Consider the following 13,281-nt stretch of genomic DNA (forward strand, 5'->3'; position numbering starts at 1 on the left):
CTCAAGCAGATCAGGACCAAGGTTGTCCCCCCTCCACATCTGCAAATTCCCAAGGTCCTGGGAACACAGTGGGAAGCTCTGTCTGATCTCACCGCCCATATCCTGCTAGCCAGGGACTGGCTGTGATGCCAGAAGCAAGAGACAAGCTTAGTTATTCTTCGAGGTGGTGAAGGACAAAAAGGGGATGGATTGGAGTCAAAGCCAGACCATAAACCCTCAAGAGGCTCTGGAAGGTGGCCATTCAACTATCCATCCAAAAAGTAAGCATGCCAGACTTTGAAGTTCGAGCAGTGAACAGTAGTTCAGATCCCTCCAGACAGTGCAATTCTGCAGCAGGTCACATAGGGGTGGGGGAGGAAGAGTGGACGAGACTCCCCTGACTCCAGCGCCCTTAACCTTCCTGGCTGCGAGGAGGCGGGACCTGGGGGAGGCGCGCATGCGCAAAGGAAGGTTCGCCTTCAGCCCGGAACTGTTGTTTCGGACTCGGCGGAGCACCGGGACCCAGGAGTGTGCTCGGCCGGAAGTGGCCGCTGAGGGCTTGGGACCAGAATTGGCGTGCGGGTCCTGCCGCGGCGGTTAACAAGTAATAGAGAATCAGGATGGAGACCGTGGCGACCACGGCGGCGGCGAGGGAACCCGATGAAGGTGAGGTCCTGGCCACTCGGAGGAGGCGGGAGGGTGGGGCTATGGTGTCACTGGGAAATGATTCCCCGTGAGCTCGCAGGAGGACTCTTTATAGGGGGACACCTGCTCTCGGGTTTACCAGTCCGCGTGGCCACTTAGTCCAGATTAATCCGTCTCTTGTTGCGAGCTGCAGTGCTTTTCCCCATCCCCTCCCCTGAAATTAACCTCTTTCAAGTTCCAATCCAGCCGTTTCCATGTGCCAAGCTAGCCCGGTTCCTTACCAGGCTAACTCTTAGGTCAACATAAACCTGTCCCCTGTCCCGGCTAAGTCCCAGTGTCCCAATCAACCCTGCCTTTCAAATGACCTCCTTCCCTAAGTCACACTGACCCTTTCCTTGTCCCCAGGCTCACCCTCCTCCTGTCCCATGCAAATTCTTGCTTATTCGAGACTTAAACAGCTTCCCCATTTCATTCTCATTCCCCTTCCCCCAAAGTCCGCAGTTCCATCTGCCGCCTCAGGTCATTAATCCATTTCTGTGCTGCCTCCCCCTCCCCCCCCCCCGCCCCCTTTCCTTTGCATTTTCAATCTCTTTATTCTCCTGATGCCTTCCCCTCCGTATCTAAAATGCTTTAGTTTGGGGGCACCTGGGTTGCTTAGTGGGTTAAGCCTCCAACTCTTGATTTCTGCTCAGATTGTGATCTCAGGCTTTGTGAGATGCAGCCCCCTCCCCAACCCCCCACCCCTACGTTGGGCTCTGAGCTGACTGTGCGGAGCCTGCTTAGGATTCTCTCTCTCTCCCTCTTGTCTCTGCCTCCTCCCACTTTCACGCTCTTTCAATCTCTCTCTCTCAGAACAAATAAATAAACATTTAAAAAAATAAAAATGCTTTCATTTTGCTCATCTTAAATTTTCATCCCGCTATTTCCGAGTCATCCCAGATGGGGCGAGGAGCGGTTGGGAAGTTGGCTGAAGCATCACTGGCCAAGAATTGGTAACTGTTGAAGCTAGATGATGGCCATGTGGGGTAGGGGGTGGGCCATGGCGGGGTAAGGGGGACTTTGGTTGTCTTTTCTACATCTGTGCATGTTGGAAATTTTCCGTAATAAAAAATGTCTTAACCTAAAGTCTATCCTTTGATCCCATTTACCTTCCAGATACCATGTATCTTCTCCAGAGAGTCCTCCACACCTGTCTCCCATTTCCTTACCTCCCACCCACTTGCCGTCTGGCTTTCACCTTCAGAAACTGCTCTGATCAAGGCCGCCAATGACCTCCCCCGAGTACTTCAACGGAGTCACCCCATTTAGGGCTTTTCCTACTGGACTGCTCGGAGAATTCAATGCCATTGAATCCTCCATCGCTCTTGAACCTTGTCCCTCGGTTTCGGTGACACCGGTCTTTCCCATTTCCTTCCCTTCTCTCAGGCTCCTCCTGCTCAGCCTCTGTCAGTTTTCTATGGCCTCTGCAGCAAATGACCACAAGCTCGGGGGCTAAAAACAACAGAAATGTATTCTCTCAGTTTTGAAGGCCAGAGGCCTAAAATTGGTACCACTAGGCAAAAATCAAGGTGTTAGCAGGACCGTGGAGGGCTCCCTCGGGGGTTCTTCCAGCTTCTAATGGCTCCTGGTGTTCTTTGGCTTCTGGCTACATCACTCAGGCGTCTGCCTCTGTCCGTCTTCACGTGGCCCTTCTCTGCAAATGTCCAGGCTCCCTCTTGGACTCTGTCTTACAGACACTCATTGTGGCATTTAGGCCCCAATCAAAGATAATCTCCCAGTCCCAAGAGCCTTAACTTCATCACATCTGTGGAGACCCATTTTTTTGGCCAAATGCAGTAACACAGCCTCCAGGAATTAAGGCGCAGCTGTCTTTCGGGGGCCCCTTTTGTAGCCTGTGTTGGTCTCCTTCACGGGCACGTCCTCTTCCCGAGTCAGGCCTCTTTCTAGCCCCCTCTTCTCTTGCCCTCACACACTCCCATGCCCTCCCCATGACCTCTTATTTCCTCTGGCTTTAGTTTTGTCTTGGCTCCATGGGCTTCACAACTCTGGCCCCAGCCCTGCACTTTTCTTGTGAGAAGCCTCTAGCAGTCTCTTAGATGTCTCCCCTTGGATGTCCTCTGTGCCCATGATACGTTCCATATCCCAAGACCTGTTCCTCCTCCATGACTCTGTCTCAGGGACAGTTTGACCAAGCCCCACACCAGAACCCTGGACCTGAACTAGATGAGTCCCCACCTCTCAGCTCTTCAGCCCCGAGGCTTGCCTACTCAGCCCCCAGAGCATCTTTCCAAACCCTGCCCCATCCCCTCCTGCACATCCCCTGCAAGACTGGTCCGGCTCAGTCTTCTCTGGTCTCAATGATTAAAACCCTCCCTGAAGCCCATTGTACCTGTAAACCCTCACCCCCGCTTCCCTGTACCAGCCAAGCTGCCCAAAGGCGTTGCCTCTATTTTCTGTCTTCTCTTATTTCCTGCTTGCTCAGCCTTGCTCCAGTCCCACAACTTTTGAGAAACAGCTCTCGACAAGATTTGCCTACAGTTCAGCTTTCCTGTTACCAGCGCCCATATTGTCTTTGGATCAACGTGTGAATGAGTAGGAGATGGGGAGTGAGTGAACAAGTTAGTGCATGTGTTAGTGATTTTGTGAATAAGTGAAAAGGCAAAGAATTGAGTGAGTCAATAAATGTGGTAAAGGACCAAGTAAACACAAGCTCACTTGTGCCTCAGGGCCTTTGCACTGGCTGTTCCCACTCCCTGGAACTCTCTTCCTCCAAAACTGTCATAGCTCAGTCCCTCACCACCTCAGGACTCTACTGAAATGTCACTTCTTTGGCAAGTTCTTCTCTGCCCCATTTGAAATTGTAGACTGCCCCCCACTAACCCCAGTCCTTCTGCCTTTCCTCTTTATTTTTCTGCATAGTCCTTGGAACCACCCAACAGACTGTACGTTTGCTAACATGTCACATGTTTTCAGTAATTATATTTCTCACTGTCTGTGTCCCCCACTAAAATGTCAACTTTGTGCTTACTGTGGCATCTCTAGGACCTTGAACAGTGCCCAGAATATAGTAGGTGCTCAGTAAATGTGAAATGAGTGGCTGAGCATCTTGGCCTTTCCACCCACCCCCCCTCCCCCGCCCCCTCCCTTCCCATCCCAGGACTGACAAATCTCCCCTCTCCCCACAGGCTGCACGGAGCCCAGTACTGGGCACTGGGGGGAGCTGAGCTGGACGCCTGTCCCACCCAGACCCCAGGACAAGGTGAAAGCAGCAGAGGGAGCACCGGAGGCCCCGAATGGTGGCCCCCCTGGGGTAGAGGATGCGGCGGTGAGTGCCATGCTGCGTGCCGTGGCCGCCAGCCGCCTGCCCGTGTGCAGCCAGCAGCAGGGCGAGCCTGACCTGACCGAGCAGGAGAAGGTGGCCATCCTGGGCCAGCTGTACCATGAGAAGCCGCTGGTGTTCCTGGAGCGCTTCCGCACGAGCCTCCGTGAGGAGCACCTGGCCTGCTTTGGCCACTTGCGCGGTGACCATCGGGCAGACTTCTACTGTGCCGAGGTGGCCCGGCAGGGCAGCGCCCGACCCCGCACCCTGCGCACCCGCCTGCGTAACCGGCGCTACGCTGCCCTGCGTGAGCTCATCCAAGGTGTGGGGCCAAGTGGGCTGGGCAGGAGGGGAGACTGAAGCAGAGGAAGCAAGAAACAAGGATGCAAGAGTAGAGACAACAGACAGAGGTCCTGGGAGACAAGTTTTGAGACAGGGACACAGGGAGGTTGAAATAGAAACATGAAGCAATGAGGAAGATCAGTACAAACGGGAAGAGAATGGGATAGGCAGTGAGAAGGGTCAGAATTTAGTAAAGACACAAGTGCCGTTTCAGATCAGTGGGCCGAGGACACAGTACCTTGCACTGTGGTAACTGGTCATCCCTCAGGAAAATGCAATCCCTACCTCACACCATACACAGAGGTGCTGAGGAAACCTAGGGGAGTGTGTCTGTGACCCTGGGGATACAAAGGCCCGCTTAGACAAGGCACACATGTGGATGGCACGAAGAAAAACACTGAAACCGTTTTGACCACGGCATAATTATAAGCATCTTTGTGACCAAAGACACCAGAACTAAAGTTGAAAGATGAAACTAAATGAAGCGGAGAGTGAGTGAAGATTCTGGTTAGGGAGAAGACGAGGTCATAGGCTGTAGAGCGAGGGAGATGGAGAGGGTGGGGCGCAGTGACAGGCAGGGAGTGAAGCTAGAGATCCGGGGAGGCGGAACGGATGAATGGTGAGGTGACAGGCACGGAGCCCAAGAGAGACTGGTGGATAGAGGCAGAGAAGCAGAAACAGACCCAGGGAGAGAGGCTGACAGAGCCAGGGAGAGGGAGAGAAACAGTATGGTGGGAGATCCCAGAAACAGGGAGATGGGGTAAGAGAGAGGGATAGCCACAGACCCCAGTGCTGCAGAGGCCAGGGTTCTGGGCACATTCTCGCCCTGGGCTCTGAAGGCAGGGCTGGGACTGGTGGGTTGGAAGGACCCAGCAGGTTTAACTGTTTTCTGAGGGACAGAGCCACCCCTGCAGGAACAGGCAGCCAGGAGAGATGTGAAGGTCCCGGGTTTGGGGTGGTGGGGAAGCCAAGCATACCTGAGGGGTGGCTGCAGAGAGGAGCACTCTGGGAACAGGTGAGAGCCGGGGTCTGGAAGACCACCGGGACGCCCACCTCTGCTGTGCGCACAGACAGGTACACATAACCTACATCCTGGCTTCTGTGTGCGGGACCCCTGCCTGTGGAGCCCCGCACACCCACTCCCAGCCACACTCCTGGCACCTGCAGGAGGGCACGTACACCCGTGTGACCCTGCACACACACCCACGGGCAGGTGTGTGTGCACTCTGCCCAGGCATAGTGGTGCACAGGCCCCGGACCACCGGTGCCTTGGGGCCCAGGATGTACATGGCCTGATTGCACACACATGCTTGCACATGCAAGGACACATGCACATACCGGCCTGCTTATGCGCATGCTCAGACGCATGCGTGAGTACTTGTGGCCACGTGACCTCGGGCCTCGGCAGATTTTCCTGCGTGTCAGAACGTGCATGCACATGCTTGCACTCACGCGTCCACGGCTTCCTACAAGCCCGATTGTGGACACACGTGCTCAGACGTGCTCACCCCGCACCCAGGCCCCAGCCTCACGCGCAGACCCCCCCGTCTCCGTGCAGGTGGCGAGTACTTCAGTGACGAGCAGATGCGGTTCCGGGCCCCGCTGCTGTACGAGCAGTACATTGGGCAGTACCTAACCCAGGAGGAGCTCAGCGCCCGAGCCCCAGCCCACCGGCCTCCTGAGCCTGGCGCCCCCGGCACCGCCTGCCCGCTCTCTGACCTGCTGCTCCAGTCCTGCCAGGAGCGGGAGCTGCAGCAACGGCTGCTCCGACAGCAGGAGGAGGAGGAGGCCTGCCTGGAGGAGGAAGAGGAGGAAGAGGACAGCGATGAGGAAGGTGAGGGCCAGTACCGGGGAGGCCCGAGGCTGGGGCCCCCCGACCTGCAAGGTCAGACTCCCTCCCCTGCTTGCCCTGAGTGCCCAGGCTCTCCCAGCCTCTCCAGCATCGCCCCCCTGCCCCCCTGCTCCTCAAAGGCACCAAGGAGTCATCACTCACCTCCAGGCCATTACTCATGCTGTTCCCTCTGCCAAGAATGCCTTCCCTTCCCCACCCTTCAGGTAGCAGGTCCTGACCCAGCTCTACAGTCTCCAGAGTGCTATATTGTCCTCCTGTGTTCAGTGTGTGCCCCAGGAGGGTAGGACCAGGGCTGTCTTGGTCACCGCCGCGTTCCCGGTGCCACCAGCACAGAGGAAGCAGCTCTTTGTGGGTGTGTGTTCAGCACGCACCCAAGGGCACCCGTCCCATCCCTCCACTGAGGGTGTCTGCCCCCACAGACCAGAGCCCCGGCAAAGACTCAGAGGCCTGGGTCCCTGACTCGGAAGAGAGGCTGATCCTGCGGGAAGAGTTCACCAGCCGGATGCACCAGCACTTCCTGGACGGCAAGGACGGGGACTTTGACTACAGGTGATTCGTGCCCCCCTCCCCAAGCCTGGCACTCCACAGCCCTCGGCCCAGGCATAAGGGTTTCAGATCAACCAGGGATCAGTGGGTGACCTTGGACGAGCTTCGTCCACCTCTGGGCCTCAGTCCCCTCACCTAAAGAAGGGACCAAACAAGGCTGACAGCTCAAATTTGATAAGATGTTGAAATATTTCCATTCGGGTGAGCAGTGGTGATCTAGAAGGATGACACCACCCCGAGCCCCCCAGGTGTCCTCCGGGCACCGCCGCTTCAGGCCCCCAGACCCCCTGGTGCTACAGGAAATCACCCCTGGCAGGGAGAGACCTGCAGTGGCCACTGCTGCGGTGCTGCTTGTTGATGTCCACACTGTAACCCTGGGCGAGACACACAGCCACTGCTTTGGAAAGGATTTTGCCATCAGGGAAAAGGACACAGAAGAGTGAAGGGTCAGAGTCAAAGATAAAAGGCTCTGACAGCTGAAGCAGTCTTGCCTTGTGGGTGTGACAGCCGATGCCCGGCTTCAGACCCAGCCCCGGCAAACCGACCCTCACCAGCTGTGGGGCGCACGATGGCCTGATCTAGGGAACCCCCCCACCTCCAGAGGCGAGCCTGGCTGATGAGCTTCCAGCTGTGGTGGAGCCTCTCGGCCCGAGTTCCGACACAGAGCGGGGTGCAGAGTGCCTAGGCCGCGGGGAGCCCTCAGAAAGCCAGGTGCCCATGAGGAAATGGGGCCTGGCCTGAGGAATAGAGACGAGCGGGGACCGGCGCCTGTTCCACCCTGGAGGGCAGCTGCTGGGCAGCAGGGCCAGTGGGTCCCCACCACTGTGGGGCTAAGCACCTGCTGTGTCCAGACTGTGGGGATAAAGCAGCAAGCAAAGCTGACAAAAGGGTTCCGTGCCCTGAAAGGGGACCCAGTTTAGTGAGGAAGCAAAAGAAGTATTTAGCATCTGGTGCTGCCAGGGCCATGAAGAAAATTAAAGCAGGGTCGAGGGGCAGAGGCGTGGGAGGTAGTGATGAGGGGGCCAGCATAGGCTCTCTGAGCAGATGACATTTCGGCAAAGACTTGCAGGATGTGAGGGGTAAGCGACATAAATACCTGGGGTCAGAGTGTTCCTGGCAGGGGAGATAGCAGGTGCAAGGACCCTGAGGCGGATCGGAGGAACAGCAAGGGGACAGGGGTGGCTAGAGCAGATCGCGAGGGGCGAGGAGCAGGCGGGTCTCCTCAGAGGTGGCGGGCCGGATCAGACAGGGCTTCCTGCACCCAAGGGAGTATGGTGGGGGTCACGGGAGAGCTCGGAGCACAGCCAGGGGTCCTCTTCACAATTTAGGATCACATGCGCCCAGGGCAGACATTTCTCAGCACTGTTGACCTTTCTCGGGCCAGATGATGCTTTGTGCTCATTGTCCTGTGAGCAGCAGGGTGTCGAGTAGCATCCCTGGTGTCCAGTCCCTGGGCACCAGTGAGAGCCCCCCTAGGTGTGACAACCAAAACGTCTGCACTTATCCCCAAATGTCACCTGAGGGGCAGAAGCTTCCTAGTTGAGAACCACTCCAGGGAATGTGAGTCGGCCTGTCACCACATCTTCCAGCATTTTGAGAGAAACCAGAAGTTTTTATGTAAAATCTGCTTGGAAGACGATGCCTTCATTTGAAGCCCTGAGAGACTCCATGCGCCGCGCCCCCCCCCCCCCCCCCCCCCGCCCCGGGTTAGCTCCGATTTATAGCCGCATATGGCCTGGGACCTTGGAGGGCCCCCCCACCCCCGGGCTCCTCCAGAGGGTGAGAAGCAGGGAGGCTGGGGTGGGAGGGGGCAGAGCTGGGCCCTGACAGCCCCTCCCCCCGCAGCACTGTGGATGACAACCCCGACTTTGACAACCTAGACATCGTGGCGCGGGATGAGGAGGAGAGGTACTTTGACGCGGAGGAGCCCGAGGAGGCACCCAGCCCAGAGCTGGATGGGGACTGACGGCCGCGCCGCCCACCCTGCCCGTGACTTCCTCTAGGGGACAGCAGGGCAGCCGCCCCACACCCCCGGCCTCGCTGGCTCTGGTGCCGGCCCGGCCCAGCCCCTGCCCCCTCTGTGTGCAGGGCTCCCTGCCTTCCCCCACTCTCCTTCCCTGATCCGGGTCTGTCTCGCTGTCTCTCTCACTCGCTTTTTCTCCATCCCTTTCCTCTTTCTACACGTCACTGTCTTTTTCCTCTCTGGCCTTCTCTCTCTCCCCTCTGGGTGCCTTGGCCTCTGTTCCCACGACCGGGCTCAGGCTGAACATCCTCCCCCTGATGGAGGCCAGCGGGGCTCTTTGTAGCTGGAGCCGTCCAGGTCAGTGCCGGAGCGCAGCGCGGGGTCGTGAGCCCCCGGGCTCCGCCTGCTTGTCCATCTCTGTACTGGTGGGCTCTTGCCTCCTTCAACTTCACCCTGGGCCTCTGGTGCTTCCTGCCCACACACCCCCATCTATCAGCCTCCATGCCGCCTGCCTCGGCCCTCTGCCTCTCAGCCTCTCTCTGGTTTCAGTGTCATCTCCCCCCAAACCCCAGCCTGGCTGCTGAGGAAGGAGCCTCACCAGGGAGGCTACCAGCTCCCGCCTCTCCTTCAGGACCCAGGCTTGGGAGGGGGGTGTGGGGCAGCACTGGGGCCATGGGCCTGAGAGCTTGGGTGTGGAGGGAGGGGCGTGGGGAGGGGGGCTCTCTCCTTCAGCCCCACCGGCCAGCCCCTCTCTGCCTGGCCACAATTTTCCCTTCCTTCACTTCCTCCACCTCCTTCTCCCTCTCCTGTTTACACTCCCCAAATACGCACAGGCTGTTATCATGGGTCCTGAGTCATCCCACACACACAGCCTGCCCCAGCATCCCTGCCCCCAGCTGGCCACAGGGCCCGCCCCACAGAGCCCCCCGCCGCCCTGGGCTAATGGGAGCCAGATGGCCTCTTGGTGACTCAGCCACTTGGCCTGTGGGAACCCAGGCGTCCTGCCTTCCCATGCCCCCATACCCGGTTCATGCTCCCTCAGTAGACACAGACACACACACAGAGAAGGGGTCAGCTGTTGGCAGGGGGTACAGGCCACACAGGTCAGAGAGATAGGGCCTGGGGACCCTTCACTCCTGTGAGCCAGCATGGTGACACCCTGCCATAGCCAGACCTGAAGACACTCGAAACCAGCTCAGGCATATGGCCCGGAGAAAGGGGGAGACCCCCAAGGCCTCCCGGGACCACAGCCCTTGACCCCTGGGCCTCAGCTCTGCCCTCTGGGTCAGCCAGAACTAGAGCCAGACACAGAAAGTGAGAGCTGGCCTAGAGGCCGAGGGACATTCACACAGAGAGACCATTAAACAAGGAAACTTCTGGTCACTGAGCAGTTCTGTCCTATTCCAGGCCGGATGGGCCTGATGCCCCATGGAATTCTCCAAACAACCCCGTGAACTAGGGACTCTGCTCCGTTTCATAAGTGAGGGGAGGGGGCCAGAAGGGGAATGTTACTTGCTTGAGGCCTCACGGCCACTGACAAAAAGCGAGGTCTAGAACTTCACAGGTCCTAGAGACCATTCTAGCCTGTGTATTAGCTGTCAGGGGCCACTGGGAGCAGACAGACGCACGGACTTGCTCAGAAAGGTCACGAAGAGACAGCTGTCGAGGGTGATACCAGCAGCTAACGCTTTGGGGCCCTCCCCACGTGCTCGGCACCATGCTGCACACGGGCTTGGAATCATCTCGATGGGGTGTAAATCAGCACCTGGACCAGAACCATCACGGCGGTCCTACTCCTCACGTCCTGCCAGTAGCAATGCCCTGGCTCCCAGAGAAGACCCCCGATCAGCCGGCCAGACTCGCCCTTGGAGAGCCTGAAAGCCAGAGGATGGAAGACGTTTGTCCCTCGGGTACACGTGTGTGTGTGTGTGTGTGTGTGTGTGTGTGTGTGTGTGCGCGCGTGTGTGTGTGTGCGTGCACGCGCGTGTGCGCCCACAGAGGACTTCTCTAAGCCAGGGAGCAGCCCCGAGTGAGGTGTACAGTTTTCATCAGTCTGTCATTTGATCCTTAATGCTGTTTGTGATATACTTTGCCATATATAGATTTGTTACATAATAAAAAGTGATGAGAGACCACAGCAGTTGAGTCAGAATTAGGGTTAGTCAGATGGTGGAGGCGGGAGCGTCTGCAGCTGAGACAGAGGTGGGGCCAGTCAGGAGGGACTGTGGGAGACACACCCCCGGCACTGCCCCCGCAGCTGCCACTGGACCCTGAGGAGCCAGAGGTGACTGTCCCTCCGCCCCCCAGCCCTCGGTCGAGGCAGGCGGAGAGGCTGAGTCAGGGAGGGAGGACCCGCTGGGGGAGAGCCCCTCCGTGGGCATCCGGCCCCCACCCCATCTCCTGTCTGTCCTCCTGGCCGGGCTGTGCTGGCTGCCACCCGCACCCCCATCTGACCCTTCTGTGTGTCCTGCCCTCGCATCCTGTCCCTCCCACCGCCACCCCTCTCCCTCTCTCTCTCCTCTCCTCTGCCTTCTCTTCTGCCTCTGTGCCTCTGGCAGCCCGCCCGAATCTCCTATCACCTCCCACCTCGCTTGTCAGCCCTACACTCTTCCCCCGACAGCCCTGCCCAGGGCCACTGCCACCCCTCTCACCTCCCTCCTGCTCGTCCCTACACACTGGTCCCTTAGCCTGTGTGACCATTCGTCCGGAGTCTCCGCCCCATTTCCCCCTCTCCCTGTGGTCCCTGGCCTGACCCCTCACCCCCTGTCGGCTGGCCCCTCTTCTCTGTCTCCCAGACCCTGGGAAGCCCAGTGGGGATGTCCAGGTCAGAGGGTCACTGGTGGCCCCTGAGAGCCCAGGATGAAGGGTCACCGCTGCACCCTCATCCAGAAAGGGGGAGGCAAGGCTGTGGCCTGTCTGGCCTGAAGGAAATGTCTGCGCTGTGGCCTGGTCACCCCCGCCCCCAGGACCTGCCGGGCTGCCACCACCCCCGCCCCCGGGCTGGGGCCGAGTAAACACAGCCGACGGCAGCTGGGATATTTATACCGAGGTCCGGGCGTGGGTCCAGTGCCCACCACAGCCCCTGCCCTGCCCGCCCGCCACAGCCAGCCCGAGCCAGCGTGGCACCAGCCGGCAAGGGGACACACCGCAGACGCAGTCTCCACTCAGTGCAGAGGCCACTGGGCGTGTCGCTCGGGATGCCGTTGGCTTCCCTGGGGACACACCGTGCCCGCCCCTGCCCTGGAAACACCAGCACAAAATGCAGACCTGCAGGAGACACTGCCAGCCCACTGAAGACTCACAAAGCCTCGAACCTCATGCAAAATAGAGACCCACACGACAGCTCACACACCAAAGTCACCAGCCCACGGGCGGGAGACAAAACGCAAACACCACCTGTTCTCAGAGCTGAGGACACCAGTCTCTGCATGGACACACATTCGCACAAACACACGGGGAGTACGACAGCAAGCATACTGGGGACACACCCCACAGCATGCTCTCTGATGCCAGCCACGCACACACCAATCACAAGCATAACCCAGAAACAACTCACCCACGGACACACAACACATGCACCAGAAACACAGCTCCAAGAGCAAACACAAAGCACAACCCCTCCAGGAAACACACGTCTCTCCCAGACACACAGACAGACACGGAGAACATCCATATTTTAAGTCAAACTTACTGAAGAATGCACAAATCTACACCCAGCGAACAACGGCAAAGATGTGGAGAAAGAATTCAGACCCACAGCAGGCCCTGGGGACACGACCCTCTCCTGCACACAGACTTGCTGAGACACAGTGTCCTCCCACAGAACCCAGAGGGGGCACTGGCTTGTAAACAGGAACCCCAAACTGGGACGCACACACTGGAAATGCAGGACAGGTAGACAAACCGAAGGGGCGCGTGCTGGGACACAGGCTTTGGTAGTACCTGTGCACACCCAACACAGCCGGAGGGCAACCGCTGGGGCGTCAGAAACCCCCAGGCTGGACAAAATTCACAGCACAAAGCTTGCGTGCGCGTGCGCTCGCGCACACACACACACACACACACAACCACACAAAGGGGTTGTGAACACGTTCAAATTTACATTAGAAACACCCCAAAGACACCATCGCTCGGGGAGAAGGGGCTTTCTCTTTCGTCTTCCCCCTCCTCTCCCCTCCCCGCTCCCTCCGGCTGACCCAGCCCCCAGGCCTGTCTGGGGGAGGGGGCAGGAAGGCCTGAGCTGGCCTCCCCGGCCCTGCTTCCTGCCGGGTGGGGGCCGGACGGGAAGCTGGGGCTCCAGCCGGAACCCAGGCTCCCCCCACGACTTCCCTCCCCTCCCGGGCTGCCCGCAGGAGTGGGGGAGGGGGAAGGGGCGCCCCGAACGCCCGGTGCTGCCCCTGCGCTTGGCGGGGGGCGGGGACTACCTTGTCCCCCACGGGCTCTGCCCCCCTCTCCTGCGGAACAGGGGCCGCCCGCAGGCAGTCCAGGAAGGTGCTGAGCCCGCAAGTTTCCCTTCCTGGGCGGCCTCCGCGCCAGCTCAGCCCGGCGGGCAGGTGGGCGGGGTGTGTCACGAGGGCGTGGCGAGGGCTCGGGCGACCGCGGGAGTGTGCGGCCCCGGTGTGAGGCCAGGACTTG

The 13,281-nt window shown here is 58.9% G+C and overlaps 1 protein-coding gene across 2 annotated transcripts in view; it reads left to right on the plus strand.

The window, feature by feature from the left end:
- The window catches only part of CCDC97 (coiled-coil domain containing 97), a 22,304-nt gene continuing 9,023 nt past the window's right edge, over positions 1 to 13,281 (plus strand). The window contains exons 1-5 of one of the 2 annotated variants that reach the window (XM_047835431.1): positions 6 to 645; positions 3,810 to 4,265; positions 5,844 to 6,119; positions 6,557 to 6,686; positions 8,529 to 10,783. In XM_047835431.1, the coding sequence (XP_047691387.1) occupies positions 600 to 645; positions 3,810 to 4,265; positions 5,844 to 6,119; positions 6,557 to 6,686; positions 8,529 to 8,649 (1,029 nt within the window). In that variant the 5' untranslated portion in view covers positions 6 to 599 and the 3' untranslated portion in view covers positions 8,650 to 10,783. Of the gene's footprint in view, positions 646 to 3,809; positions 4,266 to 5,843; positions 6,120 to 6,556; positions 6,687 to 8,528; positions 10,784 to 13,281 lie in introns of those variants that run through there. The other variant, XM_047835432.1, reaches the window with a different exon arrangement.

This window comes from Prionailurus viverrinus, chromosome E2 (genome assembly GCF_022837055.1).
Source record: "Prionailurus viverrinus isolate Anna chromosome E2, UM_Priviv_1.0, whole genome shotgun sequence".
Lineage (NCBI taxonomy): Eukaryota > Metazoa > Chordata > Mammalia > Carnivora > Felidae > Prionailurus > Prionailurus viverrinus.